Source organism: Chionomys nivalis, chromosome 21, assembly GCF_950005125.1.
Source record: "Chionomys nivalis chromosome 21, mChiNiv1.1, whole genome shotgun sequence".
Classification (NCBI taxonomy): Eukaryota; Metazoa; Chordata; class Mammalia; order Rodentia; family Cricetidae; genus Chionomys; species Chionomys nivalis.
This window is the reverse complement of record NC_080106.1, coordinates 8,528,240-8,554,394: the sequence shown is the minus strand read 5'-3', so window position 1 is coordinate 8,554,394 and position 26,155 is coordinate 8,528,240. Positions and strand designations below refer to the sequence as shown.

The 26,155-nt window shown below is 51.9% G+C and overlaps 2 protein-coding genes across 2 annotated transcripts; both read left to right on the top strand.

Annotated features, from left to right (window-relative positions):
- Window positions 1–7,235: 7,235 nt before the first annotated feature.
- On the top strand, window positions 7,236–9,242 carry Foxc2 (forkhead box C2). The gene has a single exon (XM_057754207.1). It carries the CDS (start codon window positions 7,236–7,238, stop codon window positions 8,718–8,720), a length of 1,485 nt encoding a protein of 494 aa, XP_057610190.1. The 3' UTR covers window positions 8,721–9,242.
- An 8,953-nt stretch (window positions 9,243–18,195) lies between these two features.
- Foxl1 (forkhead box L1) lies at window positions 18,196–19,206 on the top strand. Its single transcript, XM_057753212.1, has one exon. The coding sequence runs from the start codon at window positions 18,196–18,198 to the stop codon at window positions 19,204–19,206; it is 1,011 nt and encodes a 336-aa protein (XP_057609195.1).
- The last annotated feature ends 6,949 nt before the right edge of the window (window positions 19,207–26,155 follow it).

Genomic DNA, 26,155 nt, shown 5'->3' with positions numbered 1-26,155 from the left:
CCTCCCGAGTGCTGGGATTAAAGGCGTGCTCCACCACCGCCAGGCTTGTTCAGCTTTTTATTAGGCCAATTAGGTACTTTAGGCAGGGAAGGTGAAACAAATGCAACACATCTTTACATAATTAAACAAACACAGCAGGAACAAATGTAACACACCTTACATTGTTAATGGAATGCAGCAGAAAGAAAAGTAACAAACCTTTATACAGTTAAGGTAATATTCCACAGCATAATCAAATGTAACACATCTTTTAAGTATTCCATAACAATTCATCTGATTCTGCCTCCCAAGTGCTGGAATTAAAGGTGTGTGCCATCATGCCTGGCTACTGTTTCCTTTTCTGCCCCTTCTCCTCTCGGTCTTCCTCTTTTTCCTCCTTCTTCTCCCTCTTTTTCTTCTTTCCTTCTGCCTCTTCCTGCTCCTTTAGATGTTTTAAGACAGGGTCTTACTCTCTGTTCTGGCTTTGAATTCACAATCTTCCTGCCTCAGCCTCCCATGCTCCCAAGTGCTAGGATTGTTACAGGCCTGTGTCACCACACCTCAGCTGGTGTTTTCTTTTCCTGTGTTTGTGTGTGTGTGTGCGCGCGCGCGCGCACGCACCTGTGTTGGGATGGTGTTTACTATGTAAGCACACATGAGGACACTGTTGTCACCCTCATGAGTCATCCACCTTGTTTTTTGATCATCCAGAGGAATCTGCCTGTATTTCAAAATCTGCTGGATTTCCAAGGGCCCACTACCACACCCAGATATTTATTTTTATTCTTTAGCGTGGGTGCTGCTTACAAGGCTAACACTGTACTGACTGAGCCATTTCTTACTTCAAATGCCTTCTAACTTGGAAATGTGGCATGAAGGAGGAAATGGTGGTGTCCTGTTTAGTGACCTCTGGTTTCTAGGATTGTCATTACTATGGGAGACACGGTCAGACTGAGCTCTGAGAAAGGACTGGGACCTGGACTGGAGACCAGCACCTCTCTGTGCAGACACTTGGTTACCGGCCTTCCAGGACCTGGCTCACTCTCCTGAAGCCCTCTTAGATAAAACATATTTCCCTGGAAGTGGGGGAGGATGCCTCTCCAGTAGATTTTAACAGTCATTCATTTATTTATTTTGGATTGGGAGACAGGACCTCAGAGCCCAGGACCTACATGGTGGAAGCACAGAACGGACTTCTGATGCCTGAAAGTTGCTCTTTGACCTCCACAGTCACCTTGGCCTACATTCCCCTGCCCCACATAAATAAATGCAAAACATTTTTAATTTTAAAAGGAAGAGATCTTAACAGCAGGGTTCTAGGCTGCCCTGCCCCTACTTCCTTCTGCTGTGTGTGTGGTCTGGCAACAAATGGAAGCAGATCGCATCAGACTGACTGGTGTGGCTGAGAAATAGAACAGGGTCAGGAGTGTGTGTGTGTGTGTGTGTGTGTGTGTGTGTGTGTGTGTGTAGGGGGACGTAGGCAGGTGGTCCTAGTGAGGCATCAGAGGAGGAGGCTGGGGATCAGGTACCTGAACTTGAGGGACAGCCGAAGGCTCAGCAGGTACAATGGGCCTGAAGAGGGTGGAATCAGGGTGAAGGCAACCCTAGCTTTGTCACCCCTAAAGGTAAAGGGGATCCCGTGGTACAGGACAAGGGTCCTGTTGTTCCTGTGAGGTCCCAGTGTCAGTCTTAAAGGCCTCTTTGAGTCACCAGTCCAAATTGGGGACTCTGAGTCAGCTCATGCTCAGCGCTGGTAATGTCAACCCGGTAGGCTGCAAATCCCACAAAGGCCAAGTGTCCATCTCCTTACCTCTTTCTCCCCTCATCCCTGGAGATGGTTTAGTTCTTTTCCGACCTCCCAGTGCAGGTTCTCACAGGGAGGAGGGTGAGTCACAGTGTTCATACCATCCATTTGGGACTGGAGTTTGAGAAAATCCCAGAACAGTGGTAGAGGGGACACTTGGTGATTCTTGGTGAACGGTCTCCATCCACTACTGTGGAAAGACCTTGGCTTTCTGTCATTTTTTTCTGTTTCCAGAGTTATGATGATATTTTGAGTTTTGAAAATTTCCAAATTTAACAGAAAACTTGCAAGAATGGTGCAGTGGAGGCCCTAATTTAAAAGCCACCATTGCGCTCATTTGTAGGACCCTCTTCCTGTTCCTGTCACCTGTGTTAGTGCTGATCGTCAACTTGACAGAACCTATACTCACTTGGGACAGGGGACTCCGGGTATGTCTGGGAGGATGACCTTGATGGCCTTAATGGAGGTGGGAGGATCCAACGCTGCAAACATGCCCACCCCTGACTGGAGTTCTGCACTGTCTGAAACAGAACAGAGTGGAACACTAGCATGGCGGCTGCCATGTGGGCAGCTGCCTCAAGCTCCTGCCCTGTGACAAGATTCCCCCACCCCAAAGATGAGGAGCTGTGAGCTGAAATCACCTTTGTCAGAGTGGTTTATCAAGGCAGCGGCGCAGAAAGCAGGCTAAGGCACCATCATTGGTGAGTATTTACTCCCCCCACTCCTTCCTCCCTTCTCTTCCCTTCCCTCCCTCTCCCCGCCTTCCTGTTCTTCCTCCCCCCTTCCTCTATCCCTCCCTTCTTTCCAGTGTTGGGATAGAACTCAGGGCCTTGTGTGTCAGGCAATCACTCTGCTCTACAGCACATCTCCTTTCAAATCTTTTCAGATTTGCACAGACTGTGACATTAGCCCTAAATATTATGACACATGTCTGCTCCAGACAGAGCGTGTTCTTACCTGAGCACAGTCCTATCTCACTCAGGGATCTTGACCTGGGAGAGATGGCTATACTACACACACTCTGGATTCTGATTCCCTCAGACCTACCTGCCCTTTATTTGTTCTGAACTTTATACCACCTAGCATCAAACACTGCATGTAACCGCTGGGTCTCCTTAATGCCCTTTGACCCTCCCACCCTCACCCCTATCTTCACCATCTCAACTCCAGAAAAAAAAAAGTCATTCTCAGTAAAAATGAGTTTGAATCCATCAAGGGCTGAAACTTCCTGAAAAAAGTAATTTCTAGAAGCTGACTCATGAGGGTTGTTTAAAAAGTAGCTCTGAGGCTGGACAGTGGTGTTCATACCTTTAATCCCAGCACTTTGGAGGCAGAGGCAAGCAGATCTCGGAGTTCATGGCTAGAGTGGTCTACAGAGTGAGTTCCAGGATGACTAAGGCTACACAGAGAAACCCTGCCTGGAAAAACCCAAATAAATGGATAGATAGATTAGCAAGACCCTGTCTCGAAAAGGGGGGATGCCTCCCTGCCCATGTCTAACTCACGGGTCAGATTTATTTATTTATTTATTTATTTATTTATTTATTTATTTATTTTTGGGTTTTTTGAGACAGGGTTTCTTTGTAGCTTTGGTGCCTGTCCTGGAACTAGCTCTTGTAGACCAGACTGGCCTCGAACTCACAGAGATTCGCCTGCCTCAGCCTCCCGAGTGCTGGGATTAAAGGCGTGTGCCATCACCGCCCAGCACAGGTCAGTTCTTAAGTAGCCTGGGAACCTGAGACTCTTCTGCTATCTCATTCCTAAAACTGAAGGCATCTCCTGAGCCCAAAGGATGCTAATCAAAGAGCTGAGAACAAAATCAGCTTCCAGCTTTCTTGCATTGGTCCATGCTGGCCTGAAAGACAGAAGTCTCAGGACCCTCCAGAAACAGTCTGTCATTTCACATCCTAATAGTCAGCTCTCTGCTTAATTTCCCAACCCTCCCACAACACCTCCGCAGGTGTCAGGCAATTCTAGCCAGCCAGGATGTGCAGAACCTCCTTGCTGCTCTGGAAACTTCCAATAGTCTCAAAAGATGCTTCTGTCACTCAGCAGCCTTGACACATGGCAAATCTATGGAAAATGACTTTTTGTAAGCTAACAGCAAGGCCCAGTTGACTTGACCTTCTTTCTGAGTTTTTGCACGCTTTATTCTTGCAGTGCAAAGCACGCTGGCGTCCACAAGGTGTCAGCACCTTCATTAGAACCAAACCCGTCTGGCATTCTTTGCTTTTTTTTTTCCTCCCTTTTTTCGATGTAGTTCCCCAGTTGGCCTCACGATGGCACTATCACCCACGGAGTGCGTGTCTCCAGGTGCTGGAGTCGTGGCGTCTGCGGAGGAAGAAGGGCCGGGGAGGCAACTCTCTGCCCTTTTCATCGCTTATTATTTGACTAACACACAGGACCCTCTGGGGTCTGATTTGCTTTCGTCTCGCTGACAACAAGACAAGGAAGAGAAGGAACAGGCAATAAGCAAGAATGTAGCAACTCTTAGACCGCTGAGGCCTCTGCAGGCTGCCGAAGCCGCGTGATGTGGTGCCTGCCAAGTCCAGGTGTGTGCGGTGTTGTTTTAGAATCCGGAACAAACAGATCTCTCTTTGCTCTACAGAAGTTGGAGAAGCCCAGGTTCAGAGAGGGGGAACGTCCCTACCACCTCTCTGAGACCGGGTAGTAACTGTATGTGACAGCTAAACCAATGTTCTTCCTAGCAGACACTGGTTCAATCCTGGGCATATGCAGGCAGAAAGTGGCCTTTGGGAATTTAGATTTCATAGTCGGAGTTGTTTGGTTTCTGCCCTGTGCTTTGATAAAGCTATTTAAGCAGACACACACACAGACAGACACACACACACGGACACAGACACGTACCAACACACACATACACAGGCATATATGAACACACAGAGACACATATGGACACACTCGGACGTGGACACATATGGGCACACGTGCACACACACACCTCTCATAAGAACAAAGTAAACAGTGTCCCTGCAGGAAGCACACAGATGGGGGGAGTGTTTCTTGATCAGTGAGTGGAATTTCCAGTAAAATCGTGAGAAAAATTCAACACTGCCTGCCATGAGCTTCAGGGGTGAAAAGGCACTTTCTGTCATAGTCATAAAAAAAAAAAAACTCCCAAAAAACACATGAACGCAAGTACACTAGGGGCATTGGAACAATAAGGTCTTAGCGAGAGTCTGAGAGTAGGGGAAAAGCTTAAACTGGAACTCGGACCCGGGAAGAATTATCTTGCTGCTTAAAAAGGAGAAGGTGAAACATGCCAAAGAAGAATCCAGAACAGCCAAAAAAAAAAAAAAAAAAAAAGTGTTTCCCAAGATACTTTAGGTCAGGGGGCCTTGTACCTCCCTTCCCTTTAAATCCTGAGTCAAAAATAGTACACACAAATATTTATTTGATTGTTTTGATTGTAATTCACAAGATGCCACTATTGTCATCTACTCAAGCGTCAACGCTGAAAAAGAAGTCTCTAATGTCTCAGGGCCTTTTGCTGAAAATCTAATGCGGGGGGGGGGGGAGCACGGAAAGCTGAAACAAATGTTTTATCTGTCGCCTTCTTCCCTACCCAACCGGACCAACAACTTCCAGAAGGTTCGGCGGGGCATAGAGCCTTTCCGAAGGGATGATGATGACCCAGTGCTTCTGGGGAAGCGGGCGAGCAGGGATCCGATGACGACCTGAGGTGTTGAAGGAATAAATAAGCACTCCACAAATAAACAAACCGTCCCTGGGATTCCTAGAGGGAAGGCGAAAGCCTGAATGTTGGAGACCTCGGTGTGGCTACGCAGCAAGGCTGGCAACGATAAAAAAAATCCTTCAGTTGCCAGGTCCTCTGAGGAGCCCTTGGTCCCCAGCTCACCTTATCAAAACTCAGCAAAACAAACAAACTGAAATATAGTCGATTTACAAATCCCAAAGATGCTGGCTACAGAGTGTGATCCGGCGCGGGCCAGGAAAGCCGGTCAGAGGCCACGCAGTGCGAGCACTCCAGTCAATCTCGAGCGGCGAAGCCCCGGGTGGAAAGGAGGCCTGGAACTCCCCACGCGGTGTGGGGTACCATGGCCCGGACTGCACTGGGGACACCTTCGGGGCAGCACAGAAATTAAAAAATCGCCAAAGCAATTTTATAGCTGGAGAAGGGAAAGCGACCAGATGGATGACACTGGAGTCTAGCCCGCGTCTATGCGGGAGAGGAGAGAGAGAAAACAAGTGGCCGACTCACGCGCTCCCTGAGCCCCACAAAATGGGCTTGAGGACGTAGATCTGTCACAGCTAAGACTCAGGAACAATTGCTCCAGAGGTGTTCCCTCCCGGCTAGGCTTTCCCACCGAGTCTTCCTCCCCAGCCCGACCCCCAGGCGTGGGAGCGAGAGGAACCGAATTCTACAACCCGGCCTCCTTTGTGGGCTCTTCTTCAACACTCCGACCTCGAAGCGCTCAGTGGATTTATTCACCATTGTGTTCAGGAGGCCCAGCCGGCTCAATCGGTTTGCTCTGAACCCATTACAACTAGGCCCCGATAATTAAGAAATCTAATTATTCGCCTCTTCACTCATTAATAAGAAAAATCTTTAGAATCTTTGCTACTTACAAGGTCTTGGTCGGGGCAGACCTTTGCCCAACTTCATCAATTCGATTTTAAATTCCAAACTAAACCTCTTTTTTTTCAATTTTGTAAAGGAACGGGTTTTTAATTTTTGCTGTGGACACGTGGTCTCGTTAAACAAAATGTGATAATAAAATAAAATTTAATAAGATGTAACTTATTTTTAAAAGTCCTCAAGTTAACTTGAGCTACAGGGGGTGGAGGGGGAGAAAATTCTGGCTAAGAGCAGCTGGGTCTTAGAGCCGACGGGTTCCAGCGCTTCTCGCCCTGATTGGGTCCATCCTCTTCACCGCTGCCAGATGATTGGTTCAAACTTCCTGGAGGGGGCGCGGCCTGAGGAAAGTAAAAACTCGCTTTGAGCTTGAAGACTTTTGAAACTTTTCCCAATCCCTAAAAGGGATTTTGCTTCTTTTTCCGGGCTCGGCCAGGCAGCTTCTCCGGACCCTAGCTCGCTGAGGCTGCGGGCTGCCGTTCTACTGGCGGGGCCCCGAGAGCCGCGATCTCCTTTCCTAGCGTTGAGAAGGGTCGGTCTCGCTCCGTGGCGTCCCAGCCGCCAGTTCTGGGCTGCCTCCCGCTGGGCCGAAAGCGCGCGGCCAGTGGGGCCGCCCCGGGCGCGCCCTCCAGGATGCTGACCCGCCCGGTCGGCTGAACCCGAGCGCTCCCGGTCGGCCCGAGCGCCGGCGCCTTCCGCGCGTGGCTCGCGAGGCTGCCCCGAGCAGGGGCTGCCCGCGCCGCCCAGTCCCCTCCTGCTCTCCTGCTCCGGGCCTCGCTCGCCGCGGGCCGCAGTCGGTGCGCACAGGCGGCGGCCGAGCGCCTGGGACGCAGCATGCAGGCGCGCTACTCGGTGTCGGACCCCAACGCCTTGGGAGTGGTGCCCTACTTGAGCGAGCAAAACTACTACCGGGCAGCGGGCAGCTACGGCGGCATGGCCAGCCCAATGGGCGTCTACTCGGGTCACCCGGAGCAGTACGGCGCCGGCATGGGCCGCTCCTACGCGCCCTACCACCACCAGCCCGCGGCGCCCAAGGACCTGGTGAAGCCGCCCTACAGCTACATCGCGCTCATCACCATGGCGATCCAGAACGCCCCCGAGAAGAAGATCACCCTGAACGGTATCTACCAGTTCATCATGGACCGCTTCCCCTTCTACCGCGAGAACAAGCAGGGCTGGCAGAACAGCATCCGCCACAACCTGTCGCTCAACGAGTGCTTCGTGAAGGTGCCGCGCGACGACAAGAAGCCCGGCAAGGGTAGCTACTGGACCCTCGACCCAGACTCCTACAACATGTTCGAGAATGGCAGCTTTCTGCGGCGACGCCGGCGATTCAAGAAGAAGGACGTGCCCAAGGACAAGGAGGAGCGGGCCCACCTCAAGGAGCCGCCCCCGGCTGCAGCCAAGGGCGCCCCGACGGGGACCCCGGTAGCGGACGCGCCCAAGGAGGCCGAGAAGAAAGTGGTGGTCAAGAGCGAGGCGGCGTCACCCGCACTGCCCGTCATCACTAAGGTGGAGACGCTGAGTCCCGAGGGCGCGTTGCAGGCTAGTCCCCGCAGCGCAGCCTCCACTCCTGCTGGCTCCCCAGACGGCTCGCTGCCTGAGCACCACGCCGCGGCGCCCAACGGGCTGCCAGGCTTCAGCGTGGAGACCATCATGACGCTGCGCACGTCGCCTCCGGGCGGCGATCTGAGCCCTGCGGCCGCGCGCGCCGGCCTGGTGGTGCCGCCGCTGGCTCTGCCTTACGCCGCCGCGCCACCCGCCGCTTACGCGCAGCCTTGCGGGCAAGGCCTGGAGGCTGCGAGCTCGGCGGGCTACCAGTGCAGCATGCGGGCCATGAGTCTGTACACCGGGGCCGAGCGACCCGCGCACGTGTGCGTCCCGCCCGCTCTGGACGAGGCTCTGTCGGACCACCCGAGCGGCCCCGGCTCCCCACTCGGAGCCCTCAACCTCGCGGCGGGCCAGGAGGGCGCGCTGGGGGCCGCGGGTCACCACCACCAGCATCACGGCCACCTCCATCCGCAGGCGCCGCCGCCCGCCCCGCAGCCCCCTCCCGCGCCGCAGCCTGCCACCCAGGCCACCTCCTGGTATCTGAACCACAGCGGGGACCTGAGCCATCTCCCCGGCCACACGTTCGCCACCCAACAGCAAACTTTCCCCAATGTCCGGGAGATGTTCAACTCGCACCGGCTGGGACTGGAAAACTCAACCCTCGGGGAGTCCCAGGTGAGCAATGCGAGCTGTCAGCTGCCCTACCGAGCCGCGCCGTCGCTCTACCGCCACGCGGCCCCCTACTCCTACGACTGCACCAAATACTGACGCTCCCAGCCCGTCCTTGCCTCAGGCCCACACCGGCTTCGCCTCCCCGATGGACCCTCTTCGACGGAGCCGCAGAAAGCGACGGAACGCGCCCCTCTCAGACCCGGGAGCAGAGAGCTCCGCGCAACTCGCAGGTAACTTATCCGCAACTCGGTTTCCGAGATTCCAGCGAGTCCCTCTAACGGGGACACAGCCCACCGAAACGAAATATCGATTTTTAAAAATTTCCTTCCCCTACCCGGATACTGCGCCTGCTCCCCTTGGGGTTTCACAGATTAGTTTGTGGACCAAATCCCACAGGGACCCCTAATGACTTTCTGTGGAGACTCCCCAGGGGCGCACGAGGTCTCTTTGGATAGGGTGCCTTCTGTAAACGAGTGCGGATTTGTAACCAGGCTATCTTGTTGTTGCCCAGAGCCTTTAATATAATATTTAAAGTTGTGTCCACTGGATAAGGCTTCATCTTGCCCAACCGTTTCTGCCAAATTGAATTAAGAAACCAATGTGGGTTTTTCTCCCCACAGTACCATGATAAAATAGAATTCTCCTCTCAACTGTAGGTCTTTTACAAAACAAGAAAATAGTTTATTTATTTTTTTGTTGGTGGTGGATAACGAAGTCAAGTATCTGATACTTTTAATTAAGGAAATGCGATGGCTTTGTACCCTAGACGCCATCTGGAGTATTCCTAACAGACACCAAAAGACTTAAAAATTTAACTTCATCTGTGTTTGTCTTATGTGGTCTCAATGTTGTATTTACCTTAAAATAAACCCATGTTGTTTTTCTGCCCAAAGTTCGGACAGTGTCTTTGTGTTCTTGAATTAAAAAGAAATAAGTTGTAGTAAACCCACTTGTGACTATTTTATGGTGCAGGTGGCCTGGTACGTAGGTGCACATACGCGCCATGGGACAATGGAGCTCTCCTTTAGTAATAGAGAGGGCTTTTGATTTGTTGACATCCTGCCCTGGGATTTTTCTCTCAAGACATTCTGAGAAACTGTCCTACCCGCAACACACAGACAGGGTTGCCTGAGGGCAGCTAGCTGGCCTCCGAACAAAATGCTTTTCGGGATGCAGAAAACGCTTGCCAATTGTCAAAACAAGATGGTGTCGCTCCTTCTCGGTATCCAGCTGTCCCCTGTTTAAGGGGAGAAACAGAGAATAGACAAACGGTCACAGCTCACCACTCTCAGCTGAGCCAGAGCCTGGGTGAGTCCTGTGTCCCCTGAGTTTCCTTAAATGCGGACTTGCTGTCCTGTTAATGTTTGAACCCTGCCCGCAAGAGCGAAAGAGGATTGATGTATTTAACGGCTGGGGATCAGATTAGAAGTGACTTTCCTTTCGATCTGACTTATTTCTCAATTTGGGCTTCAGATATTTACCCCCTGAGGTGAAAAGGGAAGCCACGGTGCCCCTTAAAAACTCGATATTTTAGCGCTGAAATCGATCTGGTTTTCAGCATGCTAAAGAACAGGGAGATTATTTTTCTTTCTAAAATTTTTTTTTTGATAGGGACGAACCTTGGATTACCCTGTGGGGTGGGTGTCTTTCTTACCTTTCTGCTGGCTGACTTCATTGCAGGCCTGTGTGTTGGTCCTTAGGCGCTCAGCATCATGGAGTCCCGCCCCAGTTGGTAACCTGTATTGTGCCCAGGGAATTTCCTCCTGCATAGAACACGTTGACCAAGGAGGACTTTGCAGGAGGTCACCTGCTTGGTTCACTTATTGTTAAAACTGCTATTTATGCTATTTTGAGCTAGAATTAGGGAATGTTTGAATCCTGATGATTCCTCCCATGTGCGGAAGACAGTCTTTCAACCTGCAGCATCAGAAGGTGGCCCATGCTTCACAACCTTTCATAAAGTGGGGACGCGGAGGGCTTGCCTGGGCTGGGGCAGGTAGCTTAGGAGGAGTTCTGGAGATCTCTGGTCCCTCCGATGCTGGTTTCATTTTGCAGCGCACTCTTCAAACCATTGCCCCAGGAGAAGCGAACTGCTGCCCAGCCAGCTGGCTCTCTCCTTTCCCAGATGTTTCAGGGGCCTCTCAGAAAGCATGCCCTCCTCTTAAGATCTGGAACTTTCTGGAGCCTGGTGACTGACCCAGAGGGAAAGAAAGGAGGTGGTTGGGAGTGGGGGAGCTCTTAAAGAGTACCCTTCTGGGGTAGGTAGCCAGGGAAAAGCCCCGGAGCAGGCCCTATACCAAGTCTTTCCTTGGAAAACAGGTAGCTGGCTTGTGTTGCCGGCTTTTTCCAGGCGGCCTGGAGCAGCAAGAGTGAAAAATAGGGCCCTGGGAAATGTTGGTCTGGGGTGTCACTTCCTCTGGGCAGTGGAGAAGGATAGGATAGGCAGAGGAGAGGAGGACAGACAGAGGAAAAGGATAGGCTAGGAAGGTTGGGTTTCTAATTCTTAGGCTCACAGCTGTTTGGCCCAGCCTTCGCTGCAGTCTCCTTACTACCAGGGACTTATCATCACTCCAGATCATTCAGGAAGCTCCCCAATGTTACTAGCAACAAGGAGGCAAGGTCGGGGGGGGGGGCAATATTGGGGTCGTACCAGCCACTCTGAGAGCTGGATACTCCTTGCACTAGAACGTCTATGGGAACGCAGATTGTCTTTGGCTCACTACCCCTAACTCTGGTCTTCCTTAGGCCTCTGCTCTGTCACTGGCAAGTCCAGGACATTCCAGGAAAAGGGGGCAAAGAGTTCCGAGGTGGAAGGCCTGGAGTGCCTACCCCAGGTAGTCCAGCTCTCTGCCAGGGTGATTCTGCTGTCCATCCAAACACAATCTTGTTTGTTAACCATGCCTCAAGAAGATGGTGCGGCTTGGCAGATCACACAGATAGGGCAGATAAAGACAAAATCAGGCCCCTGCAACACTGGCTGAGACGTTCCTGTGGGTTTGCTCCGAAGAACCAGCCGGCCTTAACCAGGTGCACTGATTAACATCGCTCAATTTTGACAGATGGGGTCTGAAGAGAGCCCTCCATGCCTCACACTCCCAGCTCAGACCCTGTGGCCGGGAGGGAGCACTGTACAACCATTGCCTTCTGAGTCTGAAGTTATACCGCCACTGGCACGCCCGCTGCTTTTCGGGAAGTGCCCACCAGCTTGGTCCCTGTTCACACCTCTCCCCAAAACAGCTTGGATCTGCAGCTAGAGGCCTCACTTGCCTGGCTCAGGTGGCCTGTCATAGCAGCTGAAAAACTGACAGTGACTTTGGTCCAGAGCGTGTCCCCCATCTCCACGCACTGTTGCGTGGGAGGCAGGCGGGTCTTACTTCCTTCGTACTGAACTAAATGAAGATCAAAAGTTAGAAGGAGCTGATAAACGAAGGATCCAGGGAATACCAGCGCTTGCCTCGTACCCTTCAAGGTCCTCTGCCCTCCAGCCCCACTGTCTGGGCTCTGGGGAAGGCAGGTGAACTTCAGGTTATGGAAGAAAGTTCTCAGCACTATGCAAATGAGGTCTGGTGACCAGTGACTAGTGTCTTCTTCATACTTGTCTCCACTCCCAAATCCAAAGGTGGAGGCAGGAATCTCCAACTTTGTTGTAAACCAAAACAGGTAAGTATGAATAAAAATGTGGGGAATTGCCTCACCCAGCCTTCGAGCTCCCCGAAACTGCCTCATCCTTCAGGGTCATCCATCTGTCATTCTACATTCTTGATCCCCACTTGTAGCCTAAAGATGGGTCAGCGGGTGGCTCAGCTAGGGAAGGAGACACCGAACGTCCTCACGACTGATTTCCAGTTCAGGTGGAGACACGGGCTGGGTCCAAGGCACAGAGTGCCACTCCCCACCCCCCAGCCATCCAGCTCAGAATATTTGGAATGCTTTCCCAAACTTCAAGAAGCATTCCCTGCCCGCCTTTCTTGCTTGCCCTCCACTGCCAAGGCGTTTGAAATGTCTGCTTTTGGACACAGGCATGCGAGGAAGGGATAGCATGCTTCCAGGGTATCTAGGGGGCTGGCACCCACCAGCCTCATTGGGGACAGTGCCTGGGAAGGTGTCATTCACCTTTAACTTGCATCAGCCTTCTTACTCGCCAACATCCCCGCTCTGCAGGGAGGACAGCAGACAGATATGCACAGATGTGCCATGGGTATTGTTGGACGGTGGAGCCTGTCCCTTTGGGTGCTGTTGGCTTTTTAAGCACCCAAATGTGAGAATTCATCCTGGGGCCCTAAGTACACAGAGCTGGGGTGGAAGGAGGGGCAGTGACATCCTAGGTGACTCAGAGCTGGGTAATGGGAGACTTCGACCTGCTCTGTTCTGCCATGGAGTATGGCCTTGTGTTTTTGGATCTCAGTCTCTGCCACTGGGGTGATAAGCCTGGATGGCCATTAGACAGCTGTGGCCTTCCAGCCCTGACTCTGCTATTCCCTAGACACCCTGCCTCCCAGGGAGTCTGTCTACAGTCAAAGCCCCAGCATCATTCTGGCCCCATAATCGGTCTAACTTCATCCCATTCCCGTAAGCTTTGAGGCCAGTTTCTTAGGTGATATTTCTTAGGATTGTGAAATAGAGTTTTAATTGTGTATGTGGGGTAGTTCCAGCTCTACCATCACTGTTAGGGAGAACTTTCTCAGAAGGAATTTCTGTGTCTATCTTACCTATCTGGATGGCTGTGAGTTGGGTAGTGGACGTGCCCCCAGGGCCTCCTTGGGAGCCTTCCCATCCTTTCTGGGAACAAGGTGCTCTATAAATAAGTATGTCATTTAGAAAACCCTGCTCTGCTCTTTGGGCCCCACTTAGCATCAGCTGACCAGGCCCAGCCTCCCTTCTCTTCAGACACTACCCCCATCTGCACCCCCTAGGGGAAACAGGGCTAGACTCTGCTAGGCTCTTTTCAAAGAGGGAGAGGGAGAAGAAATAAAGCCTTCTGAGTTTGTGAGGATTCGGGGTACCCTGAGACTCCCAACCCTGGGCTGCACACTTTCCAATCTTTCCTCTTTCTCCTGAGGACACCCGAGCATTCGGGACCCCACTGAATCCACTTTTGAGGACAACCTGTGACTTGATTCCCACTCTGCTGGTTACCCAAGTGGCAGTAACTGGGGAGTACTCTGTGACTTGGCCTCAGTTTCATGCTCTGTAGAATGGGTGGATCCTTCAGGCTTGCCTTTCATTGCTGCAGCAAGGGCTTGAGAAGGAAGTTCTTCCCGCAGGGGTCCTGGGTGCCTCGTACAGGGCGGCTGCTGTAATACCATTGTGTCCCTATCTTTGGACAGGTCTCTAAATGAGAACTGAGACAGTTAACTTCCTGAGCCTCAGCTTCTTGTGAGAATAACACCAAGATTTCTTCTTCCTTTAAAGTGCGCGCACGTGTGTGATTACTGGGAACTGAATCCTGCATTTCACACATGCTGAGCAAGTGTCACATCACTGTCCCTACAAAACCCTTTACTTAAAAACTATTTTATTATTTAATTATTCTGCCCCTGGAGCTGGAATTACAAGGTGGTTGTTAGTTAATCTGTGTGGGTGCTGAGAACCAAACATGGTTCATGAGAACCATACATTCTTCTCCCAGAAGAAAAGTGCCCTTTTATTCATTTATTTATTATGTTTATTTGTTTGTTTTTAGTTTTTTCAAGACAGCGTTTCTTTGTGTAACAGCCCTAGCTGTCCTGGTCTAGCTCTTGTAGACCAGGCTGATCTCGAACTCTCAGAGATCCACCTGCCTCTGCCTCTCAAGTGCCTGGATTAAAGGCGTGTGCCATCACCACCTGGCAATAGTGTTCTTAACTACCAGTAGTTAACCATGTCTCAGCTTCTCCTTTTTCAGACAGGATTTCATGTAGCCCAGGCTGACCTCAAACTCACCATGTAGCTGAAGATGACTTTGAACTTCTGAGTCTCCTGCTTCTACCCCTCGGTGTGGGGATTACTGGCACAGGCCACCATGCCTGATTTATGTGGACTTCCTGATTGCCAGGCAAGCTTTCTACCAACTGAAGAATGCAACCATCCCTTATTTGCTTTTTTTCTTTTTTGTATTTCATATTTTATGTTTTGAGACAGGGTCTCACTAAATTGCCCAACTTGCTTTGAACCTTCTGTGCAGCCCAGATTGACCTTGAGCTTGGGCTCCTCCAGCCTCAGCCTCCCCCTGCGGCTCTGATAGATGCCTGAGGCTACTTTAAGCTTAGAGTTGCTGCAGAGGTGAACTGACTTGACGCTAACATGAACATTTGCACAGTGCACGTTGTGCTCAGTTCACTTTAGTAAAGAGGCTTTGTCCACAGTGGTGTTTTGAGAGAGGTTTTCTTTGTGTAGGCCTGGCTGTCCTGCAACTTGCTCTGTATACCAGGCTGACCTGGAACTCACAGAGATCCGACTGCTTTTGCCTCCAGAGTGCTGGGATTAAAAGTAGGCCCTAGCACCACTCTGTATCCACAGGGGTTTTAAGACGTCTTTATGGTGACCAGCCTGAGTCCCCACCCAAACATACTGTTAGGTGAGATCAGAGGCCCAGTGCTACTTATGATACTGTCGCCTGAATAGGAAAAGAATTGCAGATGCTGGGAGAACAACATAGATAGCCCTTCATTTGGAGGCCTGCTTTGTTCTGGGTGTGCCTGGGAGAGAATCCTGGCTCTCAATCTTCGCGGGCCTGTCTCCTCCCCACAACCTCCCGGAGGAGCTCACATCCGCTTTGTCCCAGTAGTGGGAATGTGGCTGTCAGTCCTCATCCCACGCAGAAACCACTGCCCATTCTGCTCTCAGGCATCTGGAGGAGCATGGGGCTCTCCTGAGAGGAAGGTAACTTGTCTCCAACTGCCTGCCCGGTACTTAGAAGGTTGTTTTCGTTATTGTTGTTGTTTTTGTTTTTCTGGATTTGAACACTCAAGGAACCTGGTTAGAACCCCTCTTTCTCTGGGGCACCCACTCCTCCCAGGCTCCCCCACCAGGCCAGGTCGGTCTTCAGAGGACTGAGCTTCCGCACGAGGGCGCATCCGCTCCTAGGCTTGTAGACTCCTGGCCTCTGCTCCGCAGTCCCCGGAAAGGCGGGAATGTGCCCGTGAGCGAGGATCCTCCCACAGCTGGCCTTCTCATGCTAAGGCTGCGAGTGTCACCTGGGAGCCCAGGCTGCAGACCGCACCCGTACCGGACCGGGTGCTCCGGCTCCAGCCTCCTGCAGACGCTGCCAATCGCCGGCCCTGAGCCTCCAAACTGCTGGTGCAATTCTGCGGAAGGTTTCTAAACTTTTCCCCCTTTCCTAGCCGTGCCCCGCCCACCTACCGGGCGTGTCTCCTCCAGCGATCAGCCCACGCCTAAAGTGGGCGGTGTTTATTATTGTTGGAATTCAAGCTCAGATTTGCCTTAGGGTTCAGAAGACTCGCCCGGACAGCACAGCAGGGCGCGCCTATCGGGAGGGTCGAGGGTGCGTGCTGGACTCGCGGTCCTGGAGAGCTCTGGGATTGGCGCGGGCTGTGGAGGTGAGGGCACGGTGACACTGACTTAGTTCTGGGTCTGAGTCTTTTAAGGGAATTCAGAATCGAGAGACCGGGGTGGCAAAGTTGAGACTGCTCACTCACCTTTCACCCCAGAATTTAAAAGGGTATTCTGGTGAAAGCCTGGGTTCTGAGAGAAACACACTCCGACCCTCCACCCCCCACCCTCTCACCAAGGCGGGTAGCCAGGGCTGCTTTCAGGACTCACGTTAGAAGCCCTGCTGTCACAGAAGGAGATTGAGTGGGCAAAGGCTAGCTGGACACTCCCTCAGGCCCATTTTCATCAAAATCAGGTGTTTTTTTTTTTTTTGCTTTGTTGTTGTTGTTGTTTTTTCCAACCTGTGGTAAAACTTCCATTTTCAATTTCCTTCCTCACTCGTCTGTGGTGGTAGGATGCCGAAGGCTATATTCTGAATTCCTCGCTTCCGAGTGGAACGATCATCACCCTGCTTCTCCACATTCAGAGAGCATCTGAGTACCAGCCACTGCTCTAAACCCGGCACCTTCCCTGGCGCTCAGTGTGTCTCGTCCTCCATGGGTGGCAGAAGGCTATTTCTTTACCAAGTTGCACCTCCAAACATTTCCCCACTAATTCTTCAGTAAATTACCCAGGGGGCAGCTACCAGCCCAGTTCTTCACACTGTTTTCACTTCCTTTCAAAGGACACTCGCAGACAAAACATCGCAACTAGAGGTGGCCACACCAGGCTAACCTGCATCCCTACCCCACTGGAGGGGAGCCAATTGGGGAGATGCCCCCTTTGGAATGAGCATCATTCAGGAGTTTGGATTCAAAGTTTGACGTGGCTAAATGTAAAATGAGACGGGGCGGGGGCGTGCTTACACCCCTGGGTGGGGTGGGGGGGGGACCAGCATGCAGGCTTCACAAATGCTTAATGTAATCACCAGCCAGCTGTGCACACTTGTAAAGCTGTTGTAACCCCCCTCCTTGTTATAAACAGGAAGGCACAGAGTATGGAGCTAAAGACCCACATTCACGAACACCAGCTCCCCGCCAGCTGCCACCCCCCCCCTTATGGTGTGCCTTGCTAGCAAACTTAACCAGACCAGAAAGACCTTTTTCTCTTACCCCCACTTTCCAGGGTGGGGGTGGTTTTGCAGTCTTTAATGGAGCTAGGGACCAGGTACTCTGTCCACCTACAGCTTCCCAGAGCTGTTCCTCTGCAAAAACAGCTGGCTCCTGGGGCTCACTCCTTTTTCCCTAAGTCTCCCCCACCCTGTTAGTTGGGGCCTCTGGGACAGTAGTCCCCTAAAGAGTGCTCACCTCCAAAAGGTGTGTCTAGTGTCTTCCCATCTCCCCTAAATGCAGGGAAGGGCTCTATCTTTAATTTGCCTATTGAGCTTAGGGGAAGGAAATAAAAGTTCTTTTGTGGGAGGGTCCCCCAGCCCAGCTTTAAAATGTACCCGTTTGTTCCCCCACCCCCATCCCCATCCCTCCTTCCTGGCCTAGCAGACCCAGCTCCGGGAGAGCCACCCATTCCTCCACATCCTGCCTCGCTGACTGTGTGCTTACAGCGTCAAGGGGTGGACGTGGTATTTCAAACATCAGATCAGTGCGTTTATATATTGGGTGCCCGGAAATTTTTCCAAATAAACACAGCTTGATTCAACTTGGGTGGGCGGACTTATCAACAGACTAATTCTATAAACAAATGAGGAATAGCCCCGAAACCGATTGGCTGGTATCAAAAAGACACGTGGAGGGAAGAGCTGGGAGATTTTCAGCAATGAAATTTTAATTAATGTGGGTGGGCTGAGAACACAAGGACTGTTTATCATAGACAATTTATTTTCCAGCGCTAAGTCAACACATAATAGCAAACTTACAACAATTATTTAACATTTTTAAAGCCATGAAGAAGGGACAGAGTGCGCAGCGGCTGGAGAGAGCGGCAGATCGCAGGGCAGACGCACGGAGGGCTCCCCAGGAGGGCCCTGGCTCGGGGCGAAGTCCCTAGGCTGCCCCGGCGGCGGCGGAGCTCAGAGGCTGCTGTCACCATGAGCCACCTCTTCAGTCCCCCGCTGGCCGCTCTTGCTGCCTCGCCGTTGCTGTACGTGTACAGCCCCGAGAGGCCCGGGCTGCCCCTGGCCTTCACCCCTGCCGCTGCGCTGGCCGGCCCTGGCCGCGCCGAGCCCCCGCAGAAGCCGCCCTACAGCTACATCGCGCTCATCGCCATGGCGATCCAGGACGCGCCCGAGCAGAGGGTCACACTGAATGGCATCTACCAGTTCATCATGGACCGTTTCCCCTTCTACCACGACAACCGCCAGGGTTGGCAGAACAGCATCCGCCACAACCTGTCGCTCAACGAGTGCTTCGTGAAGGTGCCTCGTGAGAAGGGGCGGCCGGGCAAGGGTAGCTACTGGACACTGGACCCTCGCTGTCTGGACATGTTCGAGAACGGCAACTACCGGCGCAGGAAAAGGAAGCCCAAACCCGCCGCGGGTTCCCCGGAGGCCAAGCGCACCCGGGCGGAGCAGTCGGAGGCCGAAGTGGGCTGTAATTCAGGGTGTCCGGGCCTGGTTACTGCACGCCCTCCGCGCGCACCGGATCGTGCTCAGTCCCCGACGGGAGGCACCGCGCGGCCCGCGCTCCTTCCCTGGTCCCGCCCAGAGCCCTGGGACCCCGACGCGGACCGTACAGCCCAGGGCGTGGGGGCAGTGGCGGGTGGCCAGCGTGAGCGCACTGTGCACCGCCCGGGATCCCCTCTGCGCCCCGCCCCCAGCGGCTCCCCCAAGGGTTCCAAGTCTAAGAGCTTCAGCATCGACAGCATCTTGGCCGGGAGGCCAAAGCCGGCCTCAGGGGCAGAGGCCTCGGGGGTCCCAAAGTCCGTGCCGGGCTTGCTGGGCGCCTCGCTGCTGGCCTCCTCCTCCAGCCTACCACCTCCCTTCAACGCTTCGCTGGTGTTCGACCCACATGTCCAGGGCGGCTTTTCCCAGCTGGGAATCCCCTTCCTTTCCTATTTTCCTCTGCAGGTCCCTGAGGCCGCCGTGCTTCGCTTTCAATAAGGCAGATCAGCAGCGAGCCCCCACCTCCAGCGAGCAAAGGCCGCGGCTACCGCTTGCCTGAAGGTGAAGAAGTAACCTCGGTCTCTGCCCTGGCGACTGTGGGTTTAGAACAGCGTACCCACGCCGGCCACACTCGGTGCACTGCGGGGTCGTGTTAATCTGACTTCTCCGAAGATGACTTAACCAGCGGTGGGTAGCTTTGCAGACTTAAAAGAGAGAGGACGTGATCACAGCCCACTCAACACTAACAATCACCAGCAGAAGCCCGTTGGCCCGTTGGGTCATTGGTGTTTTTAAAATGGCCTGACCCTCTTTGCCCACCACAGGTCCTCACTAGGACTCGAGTCTCCTGCTGAACCCGAGGGCAGGACTTACAGGCATAGCATATATTTCTACACGGAAATTCCACTGGACCGTGGTCAGCTCAGCGGATTCCTTGTGACCCAGGCCTTGGCTGTGACCTCTTTGGATGATGGGAGCTAGCATCCAGGATGCAGGGGATGATCCGTGGTTCCTAGGGTGTGGGAGAGATGTAGGCCTGGTTACCATTCACAACTAAGGCTGAGAGAAGCAGGCAGAACAGCAACACTCAATATGAAGAGACAAACCTTCCTCTACACTAAAAAAAGGACGTTTGTTCTTGGCTTATGAACCAGGCTCCTCTCACTTGGCTAGTGGCTTCTTTCAAAGCACCCATATTTGGCTGGCACTCACAGCTTAGCGTGGCACACCAGTGCCTTCGACAGCAGCGTAGCCCTCTGTTAGCCTGTGCTTTTTCTTTTTAAGGGACCAAACGATTTCAGGGGACACAGGAGGGCGTGTGTGGAGTTAATAAGCCTCAAGGTCAGAATTTTTATTTCTGTAGTTTTTCAAGATCTAACTTTCTTTTTTTTTTTTTTTCTCTCCATTTTTTCCAGACTCACATAGTAAAGGACACCATGTAATCAGAAAGGCTGGGGGAGCAAGCACACTCCTGTCTGATCTGGGACAGAAGTGCCTCTACATGGCACAGCCTCTAGGCGACTCAGCCTGAGGCACCCCAAGTCAGTGTTCCCTCCAGGAGACTCTAGATCCTGACATTAAATAAACACATAGGGGCGACCAGAGAGTTGGGAGGGTACCAACAATGATCTAAGACAACTGAGCTGGTTATACAGTTCAGTTCAGCTTCCAGCTTGGGGGAAACTGGTAGACCTTCTTGGTGCCTGTGTTTTAGCTTTCTGACGGGTTCTTGAAGTTTGACTTCCTGAGGAACTAAAGAATTATCTTTTATCTGGGGGTAAGAAAGGTACAAAAATGAAGGATTCTTGGGCATAGGCCCAGAGCGAAGTCTCACAACCACCAAGGTGTGCCACGTCACATCTGTAATCTCAGTACTCGGGAGGCTGAGGCAAGAGGATTGCTCTGAGTTTCAGGCTAGCCTGTGCCACAGAGTTAGACCTGTTCAAACCTACTAACAGAAACCAAACAGACAACCACAGACAAGTCTCTGGACTTGTGCAAAAATGCCTTAAGAACTCACAAGTCCCCTGCTGGTCAGTGGTGGGAAAAGCATTTTGGGCAGAAGGGACACCACCGGTTATCAAGAGAGTCGGATCTCTTACAACAATTCAGTCTTACAGTCCAATCCGGGTCCCACCAGGTCTGTGCGGAGATGGGGAGGGGTGTTCAGCGGCTCTAGCTGAAGGGTTTTGCTGGGACCTCACCGTGGATCCAGGTGGCTGGGACTGAACAGAATGCAGCAGGCAGGCTGCCATTGGATGTTTCCCATGTGCTCAGCCTCTGAATAAAGGTTGTTTTTTCATTAACCTCTCATTGGCTGGTTCAGTGGATTATGGGGACATAAACAAACTGTGGAGTAGGAACGAGAGAGCGGGATTATATCCGGGAACCCGGTCAGCCTCTTTGGCAGCCTTGACTTCAGAGGGTGAAGACAAGCTGCAGGAGAGGGACCAGAAACTCCTCTGAGCCCTGGAGGGGATTGAATAGCAGAAAGAGTGGGCAGTTCTGCTGTGCTGGGTGCTTTTAGTTTTTCTTTTCGTTCTTGTGTTTGACATGTTGTCTCGTGTGTGTTTGTTGATTTGTGACAACCGACTTTTGGAGAAACAACTGATTTAATACTGCTGTTCTTAGAAGGTGGTATTTTAGGGTTATAATTCAAAAGGCATTTGTAAGGACATGGTTGTCCAGGGACAGACGGATGCAAGGGCATGTATCTACTTTGTGTGTTTACACAGAAAGATTCCATCCAGTTTCAGCTTTCATCATGCACAAAATCGCTGGAGAATTGGGCTGCGAAGATGTTTTCTATCCAGTCTGTGTTAGTCTCTGTGGGTTTCTTTTCCTGAGGAAAAGGAAGGGCGCTGGATCCTCACTAGCCAAACCTCTGCTCTAATGTCCCATGTGTATAACTGGCTATACGGTATGAATGATAATTATTACTATTACTACATTATTATTGTTGTTGTTGTTGCTGCTGCTGCTGTTGTTATAGATCAGCTAGACCAAGAAATGGTTTCAAGCCAGGCATGGTGGAGCACACCAGGAAGCAGAGGCAGTCAGAGTGATCTCTGAGTTCAAGGCCAGCCTGGTCTACTGATCTACAAAGGAGTTCCAGGCCACCTAGGGTTACACAGTGAGATCCTGCCCAAAAAACAAAACAAAACAACGGAAAAGTAGATCTCTGTTAGTAATTAAGACAGCACTCCGGTTATGTTTAGTGGGAAGCAGAAGCGAGACTATGGCTCCACTCTCACGCAATCACAAGGTTGTCTCTCTTCACAGAACAAAGGGATGGAGGCAGCCTGCGTCTCTTCTGATAGCTGTGCACTTCCTCTCTCTTTGTGCATCTGTCTCTGTTTCTTACTGGATCTCTGTCTTTGTCTCTCTCTGTCTCTGCCTGCCCACCTGCCTCTCTTTCACACATGCAGGCGAGTCCACTGAATGCGATGACAGCTACGTTAACGATGAACGTGTGTACTTATGCCAACACGCATGCTTGTGTGTGCGTGCACATGTAAATATCTACATATCTGTGCAGTGTGCATGGGCACTCAGAGACTTTTGCATGTAGGTGGTACTTGGGTCGAGTGCTGAACTCTGAGGCTTTCCACAGGACTTCCTTTTTTAAACTTGCACTTGTGTGTGATGTTCATTTATGGGAGTGTGGTTGTATGTGTGCTATGGCATGCATGTGGAGGTCAAAGGACCAGCTCCGGTGCCAGTCTCCGTCTTCCATCTTGTTTGAAGTAGCGTGTCTGTTGTTTGCTTTTGTATGCGTAGGGCTAGCTGACCCACAAGCTTCTGGAGTCCCCTGACCCTACCTCCCATCTTTCTGCAGAAGCCAGGAGATCAGAGTTTCCTACTCTATAGCACCTGGCTTTTTATGGGTTCTGAGGATCCGAACTCAGGTCCTCATACTGTTACAACAAGCATTTACCCATTGAGTCACCTCCGTAGGCCGGCATGCAGCTTTCCACAGTTTCGTTTTCTGTATAGTTCTGATTAGGACAGATTATTCATGTTTCTGCATTACCATGATGAGGCTAACCCAGACTTTGTGTCTCAGAAAACACCCTAACGCTGAGGCTTTTGTCACTTTTATCAGTAGAGAGTTTTGTAGACCAGATGTTTTGAATACCAGGGGCCTGACACATTTTCAAGGATATGAACTAGACCTGTCCAGGGCATTCAGGGGGTGGCTACTAACTCCAGCCCTTCTCAAAAGGACCCTGGGTCCGTGTGTTCTCCTCACCTTTCCAAGGAGTGTTCAGTTACTATTCTTGTGTGAGTTAAAGAAGGGGCCACAGATGGTGACTATTATAGCTAGAGCCAGGACCGGCCTGCCCCTGTGCCGGCAGCTTTAAGTTCCCACCACAGAAACCTACACGTGGGAATCAATGGAGAGCTGAAGCCTTGTGCATGGCCCGGCCTCTTGGTGTTGGAAATAATGATTGCTTCACAGAGATAAAAGATCAATGATAAAAATCACCTGTTATTAAAGAGAAAGAACAGGAATTTGTGGGGAAAGTAGAACTCATTTGTTATGCACTCAAAATAGCTTAAAAATAGCCCAATGAAAAGTGGTCTGCCATGCCGCTCCTGCCTCAAGGTCCCAGGGCTAGGTTCTTCAGGACTAGTCAGATGCCAGGGTGCTCACAGTGACTTGGGAAGGGCCACAGAAGGGGCTGAGACCTGAAGGGGGAAAATCCTGTCCCTTCAAATGGCATCTAAGTGCAGTGACCCTGGGCAAGACGGATATGTGACTCATAGGCCAGATTGGGGGTAAACTGGCTACGTGCATCATGGGGACTGGGGTCTTTGATCCTTGGGTGTCCTTGTTAATACTGGTACTGGGTGAGGAGGAGGAAGGGGAGGCTGTGGGGGTAAAGGTTGGTTTCAAGTCTCTTTTTCCAGCAAGTTTGAGAATCAGGGTCCTATAGGAAATTGAAACTTAGATCAATGACGCGGATCATTTTGTGGGTACTGAGGGTCCGGTGAGGACACTAGGGGGATCAGTAGGGTGAGGACGCGGTCCACCTTCCCCTCCCCTCCAGCCTCCAGCACCACCCCAGCAACTCCATCCCTCCCCTATTCCCCTTGACCTGCCTGCCTTAAGCCACCAATACCTCTGATTGGCTATAACCTGCCCCAGTTCCAGCCGCAAGGAAGACCGGGTAACATGGCTTATAGAAGATAAGCTATATACTTTGCTGCACACTTGGGCAGAGCGGGGCGAGGGTAAGGGTGTGGGGAGGCAATGAAGCATGAATGACGGACTGGAAGGTCCTTCTTGGACAAGTTAGTGGCCGCTGTCCTGACCACAGCTATGACATTCAAGATAGATGATGCTCAGCTGAACCTTGACTTCGTGGAGACCAGGTTCCTTCTGGGCAAGCCTCCAAAAGGACACAGCATCTCTAGGCTCTAATCCAGAGCCCCTTAGGTGTGTAAGATCTGGAACTGGACATGGTTCCCAGGGTCACACCTTGGGTCCTTCGGTCTCCACCCTTACACCTCAGAGCCCAAGAGGGGGCTGCTGAGTTGGGAAGGTTGTGTCTGACTGTGCTCGACCTGTCTTAGTTTGTCATGAAGCACAAGGTCACCCTTTGTCAGTGACTCTCTGGATGTGACAGACTCCACACTGTCCTTCCAGAATGTGTGTCCACAGATTGCGGTGTCATCTACCAGTGTCGAGGAGGGAGGGCATGATGGTGTCTTGGCTGCAGGGCAGAGTCTCCCACAAGTCCTCTTGGAGGGGACAAGACCACACCCTGTTGCTCATGGGTCAGGTGGACTGGTCTGGCTTTCAGGGGTGACTCATATTCTCATGATGTCCAATGGTGCCTGGCCCCCATATCCTTGCTCTGCAGCTGCCCACCGTCCACCACCCACCACCACATTCTTCGGGCATGTTCCCACCTCTGCACCCTCCCACCACCAGCTTCCCACCAGCTTCTCACCTGTTGGGACTTGATGTTTGGGCAGGATGGGAAGGAGGCATTGACTGTGTCTAGAGAGGTCAGGACCCAGCTCCACCTTGACTTTGGCAAAGCCACCAAACTCTCTAGCTCTTGCCTTTTGTCACACACCCAATGCAGGAAACATTTGCCACTGCCTCTGCCCCACAGAGCTGTCACAAGGAGTGACCCACCAGATAGGCATAATTCCACTGTGCCTGGGTTACCTGTCACAGTTAAGTTGGCTGGTATGTGTGAGGGTCTCTAGTTCAACCTCTCCTGGAGATCTCTGAGTCTTGGAACACTCTCTGGGACAACTCTGTCAAGGAACTGCAGTTCTGCAGGCTGCCCATCCTCTCCCCAGCCTGAGCAGACCCAGGCTAGCCCCTTGGCATCTTTTGCTGCATTTAGTTTATCTCTTGGGGATGGCCTGAGCATGTGAACTCAAGATACAAAGCAAAAGAAATTGCTGGCTCAGTGGGGAAGGACAGCAGGGGACATCAGGAAGAGCGTGGGGGCAGAGAGAACGGTTCCCAGGGACAGCAGAAAGAAAGCCCTGTGCACTTCCTTGCTATGTCTAGGCAGTTCGAGGACTCCAAGGCCTCTTCCTGGGACCTGAGGTCCAGGCCCATGAGTTCTCTGTTTAACAAAAGTCCTCTGTTTCTGCTCTAGCACCGAGGCTCTCCGTAGGGCAAGGGAGAGCCCAGACCCCTCTCCTGTGATGACGGGGACCTGAAGAGGACTTTTGCTAAACCCTTCCATCTTGTGGCCCGCCTTAAAAAGAACGTGGCTTTTCAGTGCTGCGGCTAAATATAGCAAGGGCTTGATCAGCGAGAACGCTTTTAGAAAGCACATTACAAATCAGGAATGTTTGGGAGAAATAAACTTTCCCACATTTTTGGACTTGGCGTTGGCACTGTGCACAGGATGGAGGCAGTGATGATTACATATGTGGGCACTGCCCAGGGTCCGCGCTGGTGCCTGAGGACACAGACGCTTCACAAGGACCCAGGTGGTGGGACGGGGGCTGGTGAGATACTCTCGGAGGAGAGCAGCGTCACGTCTCTGTAAGGGTCACTTAACCAGCAAGGAAGTCAGATGCAAGCAACAAATCTAATCCTGGAGTTCTGTTTCTTGTCTCTGCTAGTTTTCTCTGAGGCGTTCGTAGAGATGAGGTCACAGCTACGAGCCATGGGCCGTCTGCTCTGACCAGTGATGGCTTCCTGGTGCCTGTGTCCTGTCCCCAGAGGTCAGAATCAGCTGGTGGTGAGACCAGTTGACTGAATTTTTGTTTTTAATTTTTTTAAAGACGTATTTTTATTTAAAGTGTATGGGTGTTTTGACTGCATGCATGGTCTGTACACTGTGTCTGTGGATTGCCCACAGAAGCCAGAAGAGGTCATTGGAGTCTCCAGAACTGGATCGACAGATGATTCTATGGGATTGGGAACTGAACCCAGGACCTCAGGAGAGCAGCCAGAGCCTTTTAA